The 21,820-nt window shown below is 37.7% G+C and overlaps 1 protein-coding gene across 3 annotated transcripts in view; it reads right to left on the reverse strand.

The window, feature by feature from the left end:
• LOC130913235 (ATPase MORC2-like) overlaps positions 1-21,820 on the reverse strand; it is a 57,962-nt gene that overhangs the window by 15,222 nt on the left and 20,920 nt on the right. For 2 of the 3 annotated variants that reach the window (XM_057831686.1, XM_057831684.1), the window contains exons 9-21: positions 20,710-20,821; positions 17,901-18,026; positions 17,745-17,824; positions 17,564-17,646; positions 17,382-17,467; positions 15,413-15,553; positions 13,035-13,189; positions 8,700-8,774; positions 8,293-8,421; positions 8,105-8,210; positions 5,897-6,029; positions 5,741-5,827; positions 569-811 (exon numbers count right to left, since the gene is read on the reverse strand). In XM_057831686.1, coding sequence (XP_057687669.1) covers positions 569-811; positions 5,741-5,827; positions 5,897-6,029; positions 8,105-8,210; positions 8,293-8,421; positions 8,700-8,774; positions 13,035-13,189; positions 15,413-15,553; positions 17,382-17,467; positions 17,564-17,646; positions 17,745-17,824; positions 17,901-18,026; positions 20,710-20,821 — 1,556 coding nt within the window. The remainder of the gene's footprint in view (positions 1-568; positions 812-5,740; positions 5,828-5,896; positions 6,030-8,104; positions 8,211-8,292; positions 8,422-8,699; positions 8,775-13,034; positions 13,190-15,412; positions 15,554-17,381; positions 17,468-17,563; positions 17,647-17,744; positions 17,825-17,900; positions 18,027-20,709; positions 20,822-21,820) is intronic. The other variant, XM_057831685.1, reaches the window with a different exon arrangement.

Here is a 21,820-nt window from a genome sequence, read left to right on the forward strand (position 1 = left end):
CATGTTATGGTTTATTTTATGGTATAGAAAATTATATAAGGTTAAAAGGTCATAAATATATACAGTATATACAGTGATTGCTCTTAAGGGAGAGATTGTCAATGATAAGGTAATAAATTAAGGTAAAGGCAATTCATATAGGCAATTCATTGATATATAAATAAGGTTTAAAAGGAAAAAGGTGAAAAGTTTTCGTTAATTTCTAATTGTGTTGTTTTATTTGTGTGCACCGTAGCTTTTACAGTGTGATTACATCAAGGATGGAATAAAAGTTGTAAACCATCAGTTTAAGAGACCATCTTTTCAATCGGGATGCTACACTAGTTTTTGTAAATGAAGTACTCCAGTTAATCGATGAACCGTAGCAGCACTACATGTATGCACTAAAACTTCCGTGCCGTTTTCACCTAAATCCGGCATTAGGACGTGTTTGAGTTTATCGCAGTAAAAGCTACCATGACGCTCTGCCTGGCCCGGCCCCCTAGGGAAAGCCGTGGCGCAATGTCTGTAAGAGCCGTCTCATCAACTGATAGTGAAGTCTATGTATGAGTATGACATGTATTTTTACCCTTGAAGGGCGGCTTGGTGGGGGTGGTTTGGAAGGTTTGGCAGTGGGCTTTCCTGCGTGTGACTTTGCCGTTGCTTTGGCTCGGGATGGTTCAACCTTAGGTGGAGCAGGGGGAGGAGCAGGTGTCCGCGTGGACCGCTGAGTGACGGCGCGGGGTGGAAGAGTACTCTGTGGCATCTTGAGGTGAGCTGGCAGCGGCGGTGAACGGGGGCGGGTCACAGACCTCTCTGAGGAGCGACTCGCCTTCAATGGAACCGTTTGGGGTGGAAAAAAAAAAGAAAAATTGTTGCAACAACAAAAATACTGCTAAAATAATGTAATATTAACATAACCATAAAACATACAGTGAGGAAAATAAGTATTTAATCTCCCACTTAGAAATGAAGGTCTGGTTTGAAATTTTCATGGGAGTTGCTTGTCCACTGTGAGAGACAATCTAAAGCAGACATGTCCAAAGTCCGGCCCGGGTGCCAAATGCGGCCCGTGGTCAAATTTTATCTGGCCCCCAGCCTGTCATAAAATCAATAACTTCTGGCCCACACTAGAGCAGGGCGGTAAACCGAAAATTTACTGTCACCGAAATTCTTCACGATGACCGACGTAATTTTGACCATGTCGGTAAATTCGGTAATTTAATAAAACAAGAAAATATAGTCTTTTCATTCCGCTTTGACTCTGTGTTGTTCGTCTATGTTCCTTCCCGTTTAAGAAAGTCGTCAGTGTGCTTACGTAGGGAGTCACGCGGTCATCAGGAAGCCAAACAAACAGAAGCCCGGTAGACTAACGCTAGTGGCTAACGCTACAAGCAAAACGTGATGGAGTGTGGCTTAAGGGAGGTTCGCCAAACTTTCGCCCGACATTCAGTAGACTCTTGGTGGCATCCAGATGGGCTTTCACCCGCTGTCCTCCCTTGTTCTCACGATTTCCAAAGATGGTGCTTTCAGTGCTTTCTACTGGTAGCCAGGCCACAGGCTAACGCTAGCGGCTAACGCTAGCGGCTAACGCTAGCGGCTAACGCTACAAATGAACGTGGTGGAGTCGGATAGCGGCTCTAACCTTGTCAAAACGGCTAAACTTAATGAGTGGATTGGGCACGGACTGCATCTAGCAATTACTATGTCGCGTTATTTTTTATCTGCGTGTGATTTCTCTGATAGCTTTTGTGATGGTAAAGCATTCAGCATAAAATACAATCCAACAGTGATGACCGATTAATGGCCCCAGCTATTTTTCTGTATGTGCTTAATTCTGTGTCATTATTGCTATCATAAAATCTTAAATGTTTCATTTGCAGAAGATTAACATAGCTTTAATGTGTGTGTGTCTGTTTGGGGGTTCATGTGTGCGTGCATGTATTAAAAAAATGCACTGGGGGAAAAAAAAAACCTGAAACCATGAAGTAAGCACTTGTATTGAGTAGTTATGTCACAGCATCCATTAACAATAAGTTGTCTTTTTGAAGTGTACTGTTCAAGCTGCAATTCGTTTGTGTTACAATGACATGTTTGCACAGGCATATTGATTTTGACAATGTACATTGTTCAAGCCATACATGCTGTCATAAATGTTCATAATTGAATTCTTATTCTTTACAATACATTTTATATTTGTTTAGACTGCATGTACAATTGTTAAATACATCAAATTGAAAGCTGGTAAATAAATCAACGAGAAACTGTTAATCTGTAGTTCATGAATTGATTCAGATTTTCAAATGAGAGAACAGTCCGCTTGGGCTAATTTATCGTCATTTATCGTTATCGAGGTAAATCTGTTCAATTTACCGTGATACGTGTTTAAGGCCATATTGCCCAGCCCTAGCCCACACACAGACTTAATAAATTGGTCAGCAGTACTGCTACCAGCATATGAAGTAGCTTACACACTAAATGCTGCTCCTCATTTACCCACTAAAAGGAAGCAGCACCACAAGCAACATTACCTCGTGTTACCCTTTATTCCCAATTTTCTAAAATGGCGACAATCAAAAAAAAAAAAGAAAGTTGACTGTGACTGCCGACGCTTCAAGGATAGGTGGAAATTGGACTATTTCTTCACTAAAATACGCAACAACTGTGTCTGCGTCATTTGCAGAGACAGTCGCTGTTTTTAAAGAGTTCAATGCGTGGCGATATTACCAAACAAGACAAGCTGACATGTACGACAAGATTACAGGGAAGATACGTAGCGAGAAATTGAAGCAAATTGAAGCTTGTTTAATCTTACAGCAGCAGTATATCGCAAGAGCCAGAGAGTCGAAAGAGAACGCCACAAAGGCTGGTTGCGAGAAATAATTGAAATAATTAATTAAAAAGAAATAATAAAGCGAATGTGACACACAGAATGCCTTGCTAAAATTTGCTTAAATATATTGTTCTACGTAAAGGACGTCAGCCAAGGTCGGCCCCCCACATTTTTACCGCACCATATCTGGCCCACTTTGGAAAAAGTTTGGACACCCCTGATCTAAAGAAAAAAAAATCTAGAAATAAGTGTATGATTTTTTAAAAACAATTTATTTGTATTATACTGGCGCAAATACGTTTGTGAACAGTGGTCTTTTAGCTGGAGTTCTGAACCTCAAAGACCTGTTAGTCGCCTTTAAAACATCCAACGAATAAGTGGTGGAATAAGAGGTGGACTTTTCGAGTGACTTTTTGACCAGTTTGATGCGGTTCGCTGGATATAAACACCTGCCCACACCATACAATCAGGAAGACTCCTATAGACCCCAATCATGTGACGTCACAACTCCGCCCCCCTGACTGGGGCCGCCATATTGTCCGTCAGCTCATTGTGTTTACATATTACCGCTACGTACATTCCTCCTATTACTGCGTGTTTTTCTGCTTGTCTAAGGAATCACCGCCTAGTAAACAAACTAGGGCTGTCAAAATTAACGCGTTAACGCGCGGTAGTTGATTTTTTACATTTATCACGTCAAAATATTTGACGCAATTAATGCACATGTCCCGCTCACACAGTATTCTGCCTTTTGGTAAGGTTTACAGCAAGGCTTTTTATGCAGTCTAACAGCGAACTCTTGTGGTCGCTTTGCGACATGGTTTATTGTTTTGCCAGTTCAATATGGCTGCAAGACGTCTCTGTTGTGCTTATATGATCCTTGGACAAGATTTGTCCGTAAGTATGGTTGTTGTAAAGAATGTACATATTATGTTAAGAAGCGAAATTTTATATTTTTTGTATGAGACGCTTTTTGTTTATGTTTAGTGAACCTGTATAGCGTGCTAAGCTAACGTTGTTGCTAATGCAATGCTTGTGTACTTTTTTTTGTAGCTTTACGACGGTCTAAAGAGGACAATGGTTTGAGGCCATTTTATTAATAAATCAGATGAAAAAGGAAGAAGTCTGATTATTAAGGCGTCGTTCACTAGCTGTCTAGCTTTGGAAAAAGTAGACGCTTCGGCGTGAGGACAGCATAGACAGATTTAAATGACAGTAGAGTGAAATGCCCACTACAGTCCTTATGTACCGTATGTTGAATGTATATATCAATCTTGTGTCTTATCTTTCCATTCCAACAATTTATTTTACAGAATATATATATAATTCACAGAAAAATATGGCATATTTTATAGATGGCTTGAATTGCGATTAATTGCGATTAATTACGATTAATTAATTTTTAAGCTGTAATTAACTCGATTACAAATTTTAATCGTTTGACAGCCCTAAAACAAACCCAAAAACCTTCCTGACAATCGTTAACATTGATTAATCAAAATGGTGAAGGCATGTAGGGCGTTTGATTGCAGTAACAGAGAAGATAAACGGTCATTTTTACAGGGTCCCCCCAGGATTGATAAATCTAAATTCAAAACTTTTAAGACCTTTTTTAATGCCATTTCAACTAGGATGCACGATAATATCGGTTACCAATAATTATCGGCCGATAATGGCAATTATGACGTCACACCGATAATAGATATTTTAAAAAATTCAACCGATAATGCAATCCGATAATTCTATAATTTATTTAGCTTTCAATTGTGTGCAACCGACACCCAACCCCTCCTAAAGGCATTTTTTGTGCAATTAATTAATTTGCAAGCATTATGAATATTAATCAATATACAATGATTTGTTGTTGACGTTGGAATTTACTACTTGCTCACATTTGATGTGGAAAAAGTAGCGATAAATTGTATTTTTGCACAGTAACATTTCGTCTTTTTTATAATTTAAATTTGTATATATGTATATCTTTTCAATAGAGTTATCGACTTGACATTATCGGTTATCGACCGGAAGGAGGTGATTATTGGTTATCGGTATCGGTTGAAAACTGCATTATCGTGCATCACTAATTTCAACTGAAAATTAATACTTTTCTCGCACCCAATATTTAGATAATATTGATTCATATTAAAAAAATAAAGCACTGAATATCAAATTTAACCTCAATTACTAAGGGTGTTTGACAAAAGAATGCACATTTATTGAAGATACAATTAAAACGCATTTAGATATAAGGCCTTTCAGAATTTTTTTCCCCAGGATAAAATGGATTTTACACTATTTTTGTAAAGCAACTTCAGAAATTACATTTGCATTACAACAGGTTTCCCTTTTAAGAGGACCTAGTCAAGATGGTAGGTAGGTGATTGACAAATTGGCCACCTTAACTGTAAAGTGCTTGCAATTGGCAGTGAAAGTTTAAAAAACAGCCACTAAATGGCAGTAGTTTACCATTAATTATCACAAAATAAAAAAGCTACACATGACCATTTCCCTTGGTAATTGTTTTTTTCTAATCACATTACAAGAAGTATACAAAACACATCTTAATCCTAGCCAGTCTCCAGACCTAAACATAATAGAAAATCTTTGGAGGAAGCTCAAACTCCATGTTTCTCAGTGACAGCCCAGAAACCTGTTTGATCTAGGTAAGATCTGTGTGGAGCAGTGGTACAAAAATCCTGCTTCAGATAGTCTCTCACAGTGGACAAGCACCTACCATGAAAATTTCAATTTCAAAGTGGGAGAACTTGCAAAATCGGAAGGTGTTCAAATACTTATTTTCCTCACTGTACGTTTGTTGTTAGTTTTACCCAAAGGGCAGCTTCAAATACTGTATAAAGAAAACAAAAACCTAATCTAGCCACATTAGAGGGTAACGAAATAAAAAATGAGAAGATGTCCAATGGGCACCTTTGAGGGGCTCTCTGCTGCTGGCCTCATGCTAACATCCAGTGGTAACTTCTTAATGTCTGCTGCAGATTTGACAGTGTTGGTTTTCTAGAGGAGGAGAGAGAAATTAGTGAGGTACCAGTGCAAAATTCAGGCTGTGCTGATTCAATGAGCTACCTGCAAGGCCTCCAGTTTATCCTGCTGCTGTTTGATTTTCTCTTCAAGCTCTTTTTGTTTGTCTTCACTTGTTTGTTTTTCTTTTTTCAGGATACCACATGGCAAATTGGGTTTCTTCTCAGGAGCGTCACACCTATGAAATCACAACCCAAGTGTCACAGAGCGAAACCCTTTGCAAATTGGACAGCGTTGCCTTCCAGCCACTACTTTCTCCTGCAGTATTTATTAATGAATGAAACCTTATAATTGAAGTTGTCCGATACTATCAACTGCTTGATGATAATGGCCGAGAAGAGCATTTAAATTACTATAATTAAAATATTGGTATCGGTTTTGCGCTGGTGTGTATGCAGAAGTCAAATGTACAAGTCTGCAGCTTTTGTGCATGGGCTGATCAAGGTTCAGCACAGCAGCTGTGCTTAGAGTGACCTCTAGATGTCTCTGAACTAAGATGCTTGGGATTTGTTACTGTAAATTTAAAAATAAATGAATCATAAACTCATTACATAAAACTACCGCGTCACCAGATAGAAATATTCACCAAGAAAAGTAATAAAACATATAATTACAAATATATTACATTATTATATATTATTATTAGGGATGTCAAAATTATCGCGTTAACGGGCGTAAAATATTTTTAAAAAATTAATCACGTTAAAATATTTGATGCAACTAGCGCATGCACTGAATGAGCCGCTCTCGCATTGCCTCAAACAGATTTCAATGAGGCCGTTTATGGACATTAAGAGTGAAGAGAATGCCACCGGCCGCTTGGGGGCAGCGCAGCGCCGTTCCATACTAATGTTATTCCTTCTAATAGTGGGAGTATTAGTAGTTGTGAGACGTTTATGCTGTTGCTTTGTGCTCCACACATATTTTGGTAAGTTTGCTTTCTTTTAGTGGCAATTACGTGTCTCTTGTTGTATTTTGGGTAAGATATGCTCAGAGATATATCTGTTATAAAGGCGAGTGGACACAGGCGTTCTTTGGGCTGCGCCGTTTATTGGCATACGCTTCTGCAACTCCTTCACAACAAACAGAAGTATCATTTAGTAGAGCTAGGAATCTTTGGGAACTTAACGATTCGATTCCGATTACGATTCAGAGGCTCCGATTCGATTATAAAATGATTATTGATGCACCCCCCTCCTTTTTTTAAAAAAAATGTTTTGTACATTAGTTCCAAAATTGTTCAAAAATACTCTCAGGCTAAACCAAACTACTATTTCAGGATCAAGTTAACATATAGCAGTAAACAAATATACAAAACTAACAGTAATTGAATGTACTTTGTAGCAGCTTTTCGGCAGCAGTCAGGTATGTTGTTGTGTTTTTTTTATCTCGTGGCATGAGTTGAGCTAGAGCCGTGAGTTGAGCATTGGCATTACCCGAGGGGCCGGGTAATGAAAAGCATGATGTTTAGCTACTCTTGCTCCGTTCCTCATTGAACGCACGGCGCGCTGAGTGTGTTGTACTTCCGCTTTACTTGGCATATTTCAATAATCGTAATTTGGATGTTTGTGAATCGTTCTCGAATCTTCCACGGCCGAATCGCGAATTATCTAAGAATCGGAAATTTTGCACACCTCTATCATTTAGTGAAAGCACAACGAAAATAATAATGCGATCTCTCAAAAAAAAAAAAATGTTCACAAAAAGAAAAGCACTTCAATCTGTAGTAATGAGGCCCTATTCTCACACAGCTAAACAACAATGCAAAGTGAAATGGCATTACTCAGCGTTTGGTCACTCAATTCTTATTATTGTTATTTTTATTCTTATTATTATTATATTAACTTTTGATTGAAAATTGTACAAATTTTATTAAAACGAAAATATGAAGAGGGGTTTTAATATAAAATTACTATGACTTGTAACTATAACATTTATCTTTTATGAACTAAAAGTCTTACTATCCATGGATCACTTAAACAGAAAGAATGTTAATAATGCCATTTGTGGATTTATTGTTATAATAAACAAATACAGCACTTATGTATAGTATGTTGAATGTATATATCCGTCTTGTGTCTTATCTTTCCATTCCAACAATAATTTACAGAAAAATATGGCATACTTTAGAGATGGTTTGAATTGCAATTAATTACAATTTTTAAGCTGTAATTAACTCGATTAAAAATTTTAATCGTTTGTCACCCCTAATTATTATATATTATATTATATATTATATGTGTGCATCTGTACCTATCCTGGGTGCCATCTGGGTTCATCAAACACACCCAACTGTCTGGATAGCGTTTATCAACAGCATCCATCTGGAATGGCAGTGTTCTCCACTTTAAGCATTTATCTGAAATAATAATTAAAAAAAAAATCAATAAATGTCTTGTACCTGCAGGTTTGTGGCAAATGTGCCAGCATCTGGGACTTACCACACTGAATGGTAAGTGGAATCTCCATGGCACGACGTCTCTTATATCTAGCCTCCGAAGACGGAGGTGCAGACCAGCTTGCTGACAAGTATCCAAACTCATCCCAGAACTTCACGATGCCTTTCTGAGCTGCATCACATAAAATTATAGCTAGCATTTCACATGGAACACATGGACACAGCACTCAACTCTTAACCAATAAAATCGAACAGGAATCCAGCATGCATTAACACCTCCCCATGCGCGGCATTGAACATTTGAACTGCCGAACTTCAACAGGAATGCTTTCAGAACAGCATCATGCATGAACATTATCAAGATTTCATGAAGAACGCATGAACATTCTAAATGATAATACCCAACAGGGACTGTCTCTTGGCAAAAACCTTGTTCCTTGCAACACTTACTATTTTTCTCAAGTACAAAAGTTACGTTATCATCACTGCAGCTTCCTTGCGAGATGACTGTTGTGATGAAGTAACCTGCATTAAATATGTCAACAACATTCATTGCGACATCACCTTGCATGTATTTTGCTACAACACTTATTGCGTTAACCTATTATAGGGCAAGCGAATATTTTTTGTATTTTCAAAAAAACCCCACAAAGATTGGGCATCCCCATACATTGATACATTTTTGTGTCATGTAAGCCACAACATGATAAGTGTGGCCTACATGATATACAATGTGATGTCCACGTACAATACAGTGCCATGAAAAAGTACACAGCTAAAAAAAAATGAAGGGAACTAGTGCTGCAAGGATTAATCAACTAACTCAAGTAATTTGATTAGAAAAAAGCTTCCAATTATATTTTACTGCTTTGAGTATTAGTTTAATTAGAGTGGTGTTGTAATGGTTTGTTTTTAAAGTTTTTGCATTTCGTTTTACTGATTTGGGTGGATAAACTGCAACCTAGTGGCAACAGTGAATATGAAATAACTCATGTAACATGGTTGATTTCAGATGCTCCCTATTAAGACCAACATGAGGTGGTAAGTTTTTGTTTGAGCTAATTTAAAAAATAATAAATTCGTAATTAATTTAGATGTATATCTAGCCGTTTCATTGTGGGAATATGAGTTTGAACAATTTGTTAAGAGCATTGTAAAAAAAACATTAGCATTTTAGAGCATTTAAGCTAGCGGACTTTTGCTATGCAAGTTAGCCAATTGTTTTTTTGTTGTACTTAGATCCTCATTTATACCATTTGAAGCTAAGATCACATATTTTACCATATTTTTCAGACTATAAGTTGAAGTTTTTTTTCATAGTTTGGCTGGGAGTGCGACTTATACTCTGTAGCGACTTATGTGTGGAATTATTAACACTTTATTATATCATTTCAAATGTTATTTTGGTGTTTTTGAGAGACACTGATGGTTTGGTAAACTTGTTAGCATGTTTTTTATGCTATAGTTATCTAAATAACTCCAAATAGCTATGTTACGTTAACATACCGGCCACGTTCGCATTTCGTTGTTCATGCATCATGTAACATGATCATACTGTACACTTATTGAGCATGTTGTTCTCCATTTTATTTTAGGGTTATGGTTTAAATTATCTGTTCTATGTGTTGGATTTCATCAAGTAAATTTCCCCCCAAAATGCGACTTATACTCTGGTGTAGAGGTTAGATTTTGTGCCCGAACCCGACCCGACATTCGGGTCGGGTCGGGCCCACATTTTAAGCATTCACGCTCGGGTCAGGTCGGGTCAGGCCGCCATGCCTGACTTACAAATTATTAAAAAAAAATAATATATATTTTTTTTAAATGGAGAGCAGGCTCTCTGTATTGCGCTTTTGCTTGTGCGTGTGCACGAACGCCGTGGCGCCGGCAGCTTTTTCTTCTTGTCCTCCCGTTGCATCGTTTGCGCACGGCCGAGGCACCGCCCTCATTTTCATTTCCTTGTCAGAGAGGCGCGTCCATGTGAGAACAATATCCCACACACTCAGAAATATGTTTAACAAACTTTCCCAGCGTTATTTCGTTGTGTGAATGCTTTGATAATTCTCAAAAAAATATGTAGATTATTTAAACATTAAGAAAACTTGCGTCTTTTCTGCCAACTCGAAGAAATGAAAATAAATTGCTGCTGCTGCGTTTTTTCCGCGTCACTCAAAAAAAAAAAAAAAAAAAAAAAAAAAAAAAAATGGAGAGCAGGCTCTCTGCATTGCGCTTTTGCTTGTGCGTGTGCACGAACGCCGTGGCGCCGGCCGCTTTTTCTTCTTGTCCTCCCGCTGTACGAGGCGCCGCCCTCATTTTCATTTCCTTGTCAGAGAGGCGCGTCCATGTGAGAACAATATCCCACACACTCAGAAATATGTTTAACAAACTTTCCCAGCGTTATTTCGTTGTGTGAATGCTTTGATAATTCTCAAAAAAATATGTAGATTATTTAAACATTAAGAAAACTTGTGTTTTTTTCTGCCAACTCGAAGAAATGAAAATAAATTGCTGCTGCTGCGTTTTTTCCGCGTCACTCAAAAAAAAATAAAAAATTAAAAAATTAAAAAATAAAATTAAATTAAAAAAAAAAAAAAAAAAACAGGTTTTTCGGGCTCGGGCCTGCAAATCTAGTTAAGTGATCGAGCTCGGGCCGGGTCGGGCCTCAATACCAGCGGGCCGTGTTGGGTCGGGCTGGATACTCTGGTGCGACTGATGTTTGTTTTTTTTACTCTTCGTTGGGCATTTTATGGCTGGTGCAACTTATACTCAAGTGCAACTTATAGTCCGAAAAATACGGTAATTTATTTTTTCATGAAAGTGCAATAGTTTGAAGAAATTTTTTGCATCTCTTAAAACATATTCTACAACTCATTAAATGTTCCTAATCTGATTATTCGATTATTCGAACAAACTTGCTGATAGATTAATCGACTACTAAAAAAAAATTGATAGCTGTAGCCTTAATTTAAATGGATAATTCATACTTATGCGGAAATCCGGGTTACATCGCCAGCGAAGGAACGGAACTCCTTCGTAAAACAGGGACAACATGTACTTTGTTCTTTCCATAGTTGAATGTGCTGACAGCAAAATGACTTGGAGTTATACTCGAAATGAAAGTGGAAAACTCACTACATGCTGATCTAACTTTTCATGTAATGTCCCTTAAACAAGTCAAAAATAAGGCTCAGTAGTGTGTTGCCTCCGCGTAACTGTATGACCTCACTACAATGCCTGGGAATGCTTCTAATGAGACCACAGAGGGTGTCCTGGGGGATCTCCTTCCAGATCTGGACCAGGGCATCACTGAGCTCCTGGACAGTCTGAGGAGCACCCTGGTGGGGCCAGATGGACCTAAACATAATGTCCCAGAGGTGTTCTATTGGATTTAGGTCAGACAAACGTGGGGGCCAATCAATGTTATCAGTTCCATCTTCCTTCAAAAACTGCTTGGATACTCCAGTCACATGAGGTTGGGCATTGTCGTGGACCAGGAGGAACTCAGGTCCCACTGCACAAGCTTAGCTTATGACAATGGGTTGATCCTAGGGCTGTCAAACGATTAAAAATTTTAATCGAGTTAATTACAGCAATTCAAACCATCTATAAAGTATGCCATATTTTTCTGTAAATTATTGTTGGAATGGAAAGATAAGACACAAGATGGATATATACATTCAACATACAGGACATAAGTACTGTATTTGTTTATTATAATAATAAATCAACAAGATGGCATTAACATTATTAACATTCTGTTAAAGCGATCCATGGATAGAAAGACTTGTAGTTCTTAAAATTTAAATGTTAGTACAAGTTATAGAAGTTTTATATTAAAACCCCTCTTAATGTTTTCGTTTTAATAAAATTTGTAAAATTTTCAATCAAAAAACAAACTAGTAGCCCGTCATTGTTGATGTCAGTAATTACACAATGCTCATGGGTGCTTAAGCCCCTAAAATCAGTCGCACCCAAGTGCCAGCAGAGGGCGACGAAACTCCAAAAAACACAAGTAACAAGTTGGCATTGCACTGTGCTTTCATTTTATTCTGTTTGAGCGGGGCATGTGCGTTAATTGCGTCAAATATTTTAACGTGATTATTCTAAAAAATTAATTACAGCCCGTTAACGCGCTAACTTTGACAGCCCTAGTTGATACATTTGATTTTTATGCAATTTTTGTGTGACTTTGTCATAGCACATTCAACGATGGAAAGAAAGTATTTAAGAGAAATATTTCATTCATTCAGATCTGCAACATGTTACGTTAGTGTTCCCTTTATTTTTTTGAGCTGTGTATTTGCCCCCCTCAAAAGAATTTTGTTCATCACACCAATTTTAAAAACACAGAGACAAGCCAGGGAAATACAAATTGTAGTTTCTATTGTTAATGAATTATTGTAATAATTATCACGGCAGTACATGAGGGCGACAAGTCCCAAACATTATCATTATTATTATTAATATTTTGATCAATTAATACAATTATACATTGATAAAATGTTAATAAAACGCATACAATTAAATTGGCTGCCATTGATAACGACTTCTAGAAAGAATGCAGGAGACATTCTGCCATTTTGGCTGAGAGGGCTGGCAGCCATTTTTTGCTGCCATCCTCTCCCAGTCAAAATGGATTGGACGTCTATCACTGTCAAGAGCAAGCCATGAGTTAGATAAGGGAAAGATATAACCAAGTCATGCAGAAATTATGCATGGTTTTATCATTATTTATTTCAACAGAAATGGGGAAATTTTCGACTAGAAATGACAGATGTTCCTCACCAATATTAGTGTCCTTCCAATACTGAGCCAGATGTTCCCCCATGGACTTAAGCAAATGCCGATACTCTTTAGCATCTGCAAAATCTTGCTTGTTGTGAGTAGGCTCCAAAACTAAATATGGGACATCCACCACACCGACAACACCCCCACAGGCCCTGATGAAAAAAAAAAAAAAAACATAACCAATTAAATATAATCTAGAGTACATAGTGACCTTGATAGTTAAGGCTGCAAATACTAATCGATTAAACAGATTAATAAATTAGTTGCCATCTAATTTCATAATGGATTTTTGCCCAGTTTGGGTCCTTGTTTGTGTGTAATGTGAGGCTGCACGTGCCAGTGATTAGGGTGAGAGAGAGAGTTCACTGCAGCAACTACTGCTGCTGGGTTGCTGAATCAATATTACTATAAGTGTGGAGAGTTCGATTGTCTTTTGTGTTATTAGATCTAGTGATGCCTCCGTCAGAGGTGAGTATATGATGCCAAATGTATTGTTTGTATTCTTAGTTGATGAGATGTTACTACTTAGCACCGAGCGCTAAACTAGTTAGCGATTAGTCTAATCAGTGTCTTAAATGTCCGTTTGTATTGTGCTTTGGAGAAGCATATTGGCACTTGAGTTCTTGTTAGATAGTTGGATCATTTCTTTTTATGAAGAAACCACACATATAACCACTTCATATTAAAGCTTAGTCTACTTTCAACACAAACTAAATTGTCATACAAGAGCGTGCTTTGAAATTGGATTTGGATTGTATTTACGGACAGCTGTTTGATAAAGAAAACTGATTCATTATCAGTTCAGTTGTGGCTAAACAATAGTTCAAAATTCTTCTTATTTTGACAGCCTGTTTTATAAACAGGTCAAAATTTAAGACCACATTGCCCATTGGTCTGTTGTATTCCTTCATACCAAGTGTGAGTCAACCTTCCACTGGGCAAACCAGTTCCTCCTTCTATCAGACCGAGGACTAGCAATTAAAAGAAATAGATTAAGCCTGTAACCCTTGTCTTTTGTTAAAAAAACAAACATTTTTGCTGGTGAATTAAATTTGAGCTGTAAATTTACTTGGCCTTAACTCATTCACTCCCAGCCATTTTCACCGGTGCAACCCCCTTCGCTCCCGGCCGTTTTACTGGACTTTAACTGATTTTGCAAGGCCCACAGAAAATTCTGTTCTATTGCTATATAAACATGGAACCCACCAAAAGAAAGATTAGACTCTTCTTTCAGCAGGAAAAAAAAAGTTAGTTTTTCCATTCTTTAGAAATCAGCATTAGAAAACAGCTTAGTTTGGGGCAATTTTCCAACTTCTGATGAAAAAACAGAGAAATTGAGCTTTTTGTAAAAGCATACATTTAAAACATGACTTTAACACAGCTATTTCTTTGCTTTTGTGACATCCCAAACATCTGAATAATGTTTTCCTTCAACAAAATAACATAAACAACGAGACAAATAGAGCTTTTGATAGCAAAGTAGCAATTTATTTACAAATAACTAAACTATTGAACTGAGAGATGACGCTGTTGTGGCCACTGCTTTCTTGGCAGACAGGGTAAACTTTTCCCTCATCACCGTCCGTCTCATCAAGATATATTTTTTTTAATCTTTCTTTGACGATTGCGTATTTTTTTTCCCAAAACACTCCTCCAGTGTCGTTTGCCTTTTGTTTTCCATCGTTCTCCACTTGTTTCTCACGCTTCTTAATCTTCACAAGGTCCCTCAAACTTCTGTTTCCTGACTATTTTTCTTCACTTCACTTCCTTTCATGGTCCTAAACGAGTTCCTACCAAATACGCTACTTCCCTCCAGTGGCCAGTTTTGTTGCATTAAAATGGGGTTTCAGCATTGTGCATTGTAGCGAAGTTGCATCAGAACCTAGAGATGTCTCTTATGAAAAAAAAACGTAAAAGATATATAAGTACGTTTTTGGGACACATAAACAATTAAAAATAGAACATTGTCATACGTTTTTGGGAGCAAATGAGTTAATTAGTGCCGGTGAAAGTAATATAGACCCCCTCAAGATATAAAAGAGGTCATTCAACTAGTTGTCAGTCGACATATCACAAATCTTACGAAAATATTTCATAAAGGTTGAAAAGTTTCCTAGTGTTGCTTTAAAACAGTACAGTTGTAGACTAAAAGTCAGGAAGCTGTAATAAAATATTTTTAAAAGAAATAGTCATCCATTTTGTCTTCATTGTTACGTACAACATGCCTAAAACAAGTTAAAGTTGAAGTGTGAAAGTAATTGGAAAAAAGTGACATTTATCCGAATATTCGATGAATTAATCGTCCGATGAATCGATTATAAAAACAATCGTTAGTTGCAGCCCTATTGATAGTCAATGTTGTGCACACTACTCACATGCCTCCATCCAGCTGCGGACCTGTCTTTTCGTACATCTTAATAAGACGAGAGCAGTTGTATACAAACATCCCATCCAGGTCCCTCTGTTCAATGTTAACTCCAAAAATGAAGTTCAGTTCCTTGGGCTCCTTTAACGCTCTGAGAAAAGAGAATATGACTTAAATTATGTTAAAATTCTGAGATTCTACAAAGCAAATTGTCTAAATATGTACTACTACTAGAGCTGGGAATCTTTGGGCACCTAACGATTTGATTACGATTCAGAGGCTCCGATTCGATTATAAAACGATTATTGATGCACCCCCTCCCTTTTTTTTTTTTTTTTTTTTTTTTAATGTTTTGTACATTATTTCCAAAATTGTTCAAAAATCAATCCTCTCAGTCTAAACCAAACTACTATTTCAGTATCAAGTTAACATATAGCAGTAAACAAATATACAAAAATAACAGTAAATAAAAAACTCCAGTCCCCATTCTGTATCAGCAGCTTTAAACAACATTCAATTAATGTTGTGAATCAACTGTTACAGTTGTTAAAATTACTCCCGTTATTCCATAATTTCCCTTCTGTCTACTTTTGTCAAAGTTTTAAAACTATTTCATCATTTAAAGATAGATTCAAAACAAGATTCTGCCGATTTAGGAGTATTTTAGATAAAAAGTTACCGTAATTTTCGGACTATAAGCCGCTACTTTTTTCCTTCATTTTGATACCTGTGGATTATAGTCCAGTGCGGCTTATTTGTTGATTTTTTTTAGGTAACACTTTATTTGACAGCGGTGTCATAAGACTGTCATAAGCTCATCAATATTATGACATGACACTATCATGGACATTACTGAATGCTTATGTCATTAAGTGTCATTTGGCAAATTATGTCACTAACTCAATTTTTGTCCATCTTGGATCTTTTGCATCCATTCAAAAGTGAGATCATTTGCCGGATAACACTTAATGACATCTGTTATAAGCATTCATAAATGCTCAGGACAGAGACATGTCATAATTATGATTGTGTCAGTCAGTCAGACAGTCTTATGGCACCACTGTCAAATAAAGTGTTAGCAAATACCATAACTAGCAATTGATGAAACAATTGGAACAGTAACTGAAGAAATATTTAGCACAGAACATGATTTTTGATTGTTATTTACATCTGTAGCGCTGCAATGCATGCTAAGAGGCATGTTGGATGACAACAGTCAACAGCAGGTGACAGCAGAGGTTGACTGTCTCCCCCAAGGGAGCAGTAATGGCCAAATGGAGCTTCTTGAAGCAATAAAGCTTTGCACTAATTGGTTCAAAGTTTAATGATGGTTCATTTGGTCTTACGACAGTCGGTTGGATAATGCCGCTGTCAAATAAGGTTGTACCGGTTAATATCTTTTGGTGTAAATATCCCATGATACAGTGAGGACATCTGCTGCTAATAGTCCAGTCTTATCTACGAACAAATGCCGTTTTCGTGCCAAATTTGGCGGGCTGCGGCTTATAGTCAGGTGCGCCTTATAGTGCGAAAATTAGGGTAATTAGGTTCGCGACAACAGCTGTTTACTTACACCGGAAAGTCTGTCATTTCGCATCTCTGCTCAATAATACATGTTTAACGCCGACGCCGTCTGTCATTTTGCATCTAGTTCTACATATATATGATATCTACTGTAGCCATATGTTTGTAGCAACTAACAACTGGGCGTTGTTTGTAGCGGCTGTCGGCCGCAGTCAGGTATGATTGTTTTTTTTATCTAGTGGCATGAGTTGAACATGATATTTACTCTCGGTCCGTTCCTCATTGCGTCCCAAAGACCGCACTGCCTGTGTTTTACTTCCGCTTTACCTGGTATAATTCAATAATCGGAATTTTGATATTTGTGAATCGTTCTCGAATCTTCCACGGCCGAATCGCGAATAATCTAAGAATCGGAAATTTCGCACGCCTCTAACTACTATGGTCATCTATCGTACTTCTGTTTGGCCTCAAGAATTATTTTCTTCATGTCGGCATCCCGTCTCAGCATCATGGCGGAATCCTGGGTTTTTCTCAGGATCGTCTAAAAGATAGGAAGGGAAGTGACGGGTTAGCGTTAGTACGAGACGAAGACGTGCAGCCAAAATGAACTCTGAAGGAGATCCCGTTTGTATCTTACTCGAGAATCTTTAGACAAATCATCTCCAAGTCTTTCCTCCATGGCTAAACGCTTGCTTTCTGCCTCTCTGGCTTTCTCCTCCGCTTTTTTTGGATGACAGAAAATAAAGTCAGTAAATACGACAGCACACAGAGGGCAAGAAATAAGAGACAAAAAGATCGGAAGTATATCACCAACTCACCAATCTTTGCAAGGTGATCTGCTTTCTTGACTTCCTGTTCAGCACGTGTCTTAAAACGCGTCGATGAGTACTTATAAACCCTGTGAACAGAGCAAGAAACCAGATGAGTAGCTGTCACCTGACACAAGGTTGTTTGAAGTACCTGTGTCACATTACCTAGGTTTATAAAGACAGCAGGACAACCTCTTGGTCCTCACTTTATGTCCCTGGATAAAAATCCTCATGCGGGGGTCGATGTACAACACTGCAGCATATGCTCTAAACGACCTTCTCTCCGGTTTCCTATAAGTGAGCAGAGGGCAAAGGGCAATCATATTAAGGTCATGGTGTGACATCGTCCATCTTTAAATCATACTGTTTTATATCATTTTGTCCTGTCAGAGATGTGCAGTAATCAATTCCATACAGTGGGGAGAAAAAGTATTTGATACACTGCCAAGGATTTTACGTCTGTGTTGTAATACATTTATTAAGGGTGTAACGGTACATGCATTTGTATTGAACCGTTTCGGTACGTGGTGCTCGGTTCGGAACGTAGGTGTACCGAACGAGTTTCTGACGTAATGTAACCCTTACTTTTCGAGGCTTTGAGTCGATCGGGTTAGTTTCTTTGTGTAGATTATATTTACACAGTCTTCTCTACTATAATGAGGACCAACACGGTAGGACAGCATAACCCAGAAACGTCAACGGTGCGACAACGTGGCCGCCGCGAAAACGCAGTGAAACGCGGGCGTTAAAGTCGGTCAGCCAATGCACAACAGTCGCAGTGCCGCCGCGTGTTAGACACGTCCCAGAGGCAGCTCAACACGACGCACGCGAAAAGAACGGCAGAGTTTATTATTTGACGCGAGACGCGATCCTCCTGCGTCAATACTACTACCGGTAGCTAGGATCGGGCAGACCGGAAGTCACTCTTGTAAAAATACGGTGGATCCGGTCGATTTTCAAACTAATATGCAATCGTAACCCACTTTTTGAGTCAATCAGATCTCTTGAGTGGTAGATCGGGGCACAGTTGTCTTTGTTGATTTACTGCTGTCTTCTCCGCTATAATAATAACCAACACGGCCCCGTGTTCAATACAAAACCCTTCTACCACAACAAACCAAGTAGGAACTAATATTCACATAGGAACTAAAGTTATACAACATAAAATATACAATATAAATGAATACATCACATTTGTAAAATATAAACACATAATAAACAATAGCCCATTTAAATAAAATAAATTGAAATGAGCTAAAACACCTGTAATTAAATAATAAGAATAATACACAGATCCTGCTTACACAATTAAATTTATTAATTTCTGTTTGGCGCTTTACCTTGAGAAAATCCACCAATAAAGCTTTTGAAAACTGTTCATAAGAAAAAAAAAATGATTCATTGAGGCATTTCATTTGTAAAATACATGTTAAAATCTTTGTCATTGGGATTGCTTTTCTCTTTAGCACAGGACTTCTTTTTTCTTCTTTCTTTCAGAAAGAAAGCTGACCAATACGCGGGGTCTGAAAGGCAAATTGTTGTTGGATTATCTTTAGATACCCGCTACTTTTTGAGCAGAATTCTAGCTTTGTATAGGCTAATGTTCCTATTGTTGAAAGCAGAAAGGTGTGTAATAAACAACTAGCACATTTATATTTTGCATTTTGTTTTCTTACTGTACCGAAAATGAACCAAACCGTGACCTCAAAACCGAGGTACGTACCGAACCGAGATTTTTGTGTACCGTTACAACCCTAACTAGGGTTGTTCCGATCATCTTTTTTTGCTCCCTATCAGATTCCGATTGTTTTAGTTGAGTATCTGCCGATCCCGATATTTCCCGATCCAATTGCTTTTTTTTGCTCCCGATTCAATTTCAATCATTCCCGATTATTTTTCCCGATCATATACATTTTGGCAATGCATTAAGAAAAAAATGAATAAAACTCGGACGAATATATACATTCAACATACAGTACATAACTACTGTATTTGTTTATTATGACAATAAATCCTCAAGATGGCATTTACATTATTAACATTCTTTCTGTGAGAGGGATCCACGGATAGAAAGACTTGTAATTCTTAAAGGATAAATGTGACTTTGTATATTGTGACTAAATATTTCCATCTAGTGTATTTGTTGAGCTTTCAGTAAATGATACTGTAGCCATGCCCAAATGCATGATGCGAAGTGCAACCATGGCTCTGCGTAGTGGCACCAATTGATAAATCTTCTCTGCGTTCGGAAATAACAGGGTGTTAAGAAAAAGATCAACTACTACCTTTCTTCCCCACATTGCATTCCACAATATTTCTAATTGTGGAGAGAGGGATTTTAAGGCTTTAACCTATTATAAAAGGCTCCAAAGACTGCCTAAATTCACTCTACTCATTTTACGTTATCTTTTCGCTCTATATGTACGTAAAACGGCGCTATTATATATTGAACGCGACAATGCGTGAGTGGGTCGTGCAGCACATGCGTTAATTGCGTTAAATAATTTTACGTGATTAATTTTTAAAAAATTAATTACCGCCGTTAACGCGATAAATTTGATAGCCCTACTTTAAGTCAAAACTAAAGACTCTGGATGAGTGTAAGACATTTTGTCTGTAACGTTAAATACAAATAGAAAACGATTTAATTAAAAAATATAAATATATTTAAAAAAGGCATGTCCGATATTTTTTTGCCGATTCCGATACTTTGAAAATGACTTGATCGGACACGATCGATCCTTTACCCCTAACATTTATGAATTGATTTTTTAAGTCAAAAATTCATGCATCTCTTGGAAATGCGGGAAGAAGCCAGCCAGTTCCCGGAGAAAATGCCAAATTTATACAGAATAGCATGAACCTGGACACGATCCTACAATCTTCTGCGTTTGAGGCAGTCATATAAGCCATATGCACCGCTGCACTGCTTTTCTAATAAGATTACCGTAAACTACAATGACACTGGACTCACACTCCTTCAGCAACCATTCCAGCCATTAGTATGTCCTGGTGATCTGTCTCCACGTCCAACTCTGGTTCTCTGTTGTCCATCAACTTCAGATTATAGATAATCACCAGGGTACCTTGATACATAACACAAAAGTTACAATCACAAAATCATGCACACATCTTGGTTAATGACAAACTATTACTAGGTTAATACCACAGGTCTTAATGCACAAATCCGATTTTTTTGTGTTTTTTCGCCGCAAGTGTGGCATTAACTTGACGGTCTAAACGGGACAAGTGGCATAAAAGTGGACAATTTCAAATCAGATCCAGGTCACTTTCGTAAGTGGTTAAAACCCGATCTGGGCCAAATTTTCCCAGAATGTGGCTGCATGCCGCCTTCACAATGTGAATTATTTTTAGACAAGAATAACATAGAAAAATGCTTGTCTATAATAAATGCTTCACTGAGTGAGTCCAGTCAAATCCGCTCACTGTTGAAAACAGACGCGCGCACACACACACAATGAGTTGCCACAGCACACTAATGTTTAACAAGCTAGACCAGGGGTGTCCAAACTTTTTGCAAAGGGGGCCAGATTTGGTGCGGTAAAAATTTGGGGGGGCGACCTTGGCTGACGTCCTTTACGTAGAACAATATATTTAAGCAAATTATAGCAACCCGTTTTGTGTGTCACATTTGCTTTATATCGGGCTGCAGCTATCGAATATTTTAGTAGTCGATTAATCGATGGACTAGTTTGTTCGAATAATCGAGTAATCGGATAAGGAACATGAAAAATTAAAACACCTGAGCTGAGCCTTAAACGATATAATTTTTTTGTTTTTAAATGGGGATCTGTGTACAACAAAAGAACAATTGGTTAACTTGGATAGAAAAAGTCTGCTAGCTTAAATGCTATAAAATGCTAAATTTTTTTTTTTTTTTTTTTTACAATGCTCTTAACAAGTGGTTCAGACACATATTCGCACAAAAAACGGCTAAATATACCTACAAACTAAATTAAGAATGCATTAAAAAACATTCGCTCAAACAAAAACTTTGCTTATGTTGGTCTTAACAGGGAGCAGTTGGATTCAGCCATGTGAAAAGAGGCAGACCAGAGGGCATT

Source organism: Corythoichthys intestinalis, chromosome 3 (genome assembly GCF_030265065.1).
Source record: "Corythoichthys intestinalis isolate RoL2023-P3 chromosome 3, ASM3026506v1, whole genome shotgun sequence".
Taxonomy (NCBI): domain Eukaryota; kingdom Metazoa; phylum Chordata; class Actinopteri; order Syngnathiformes; family Syngnathidae; genus Corythoichthys; species Corythoichthys intestinalis.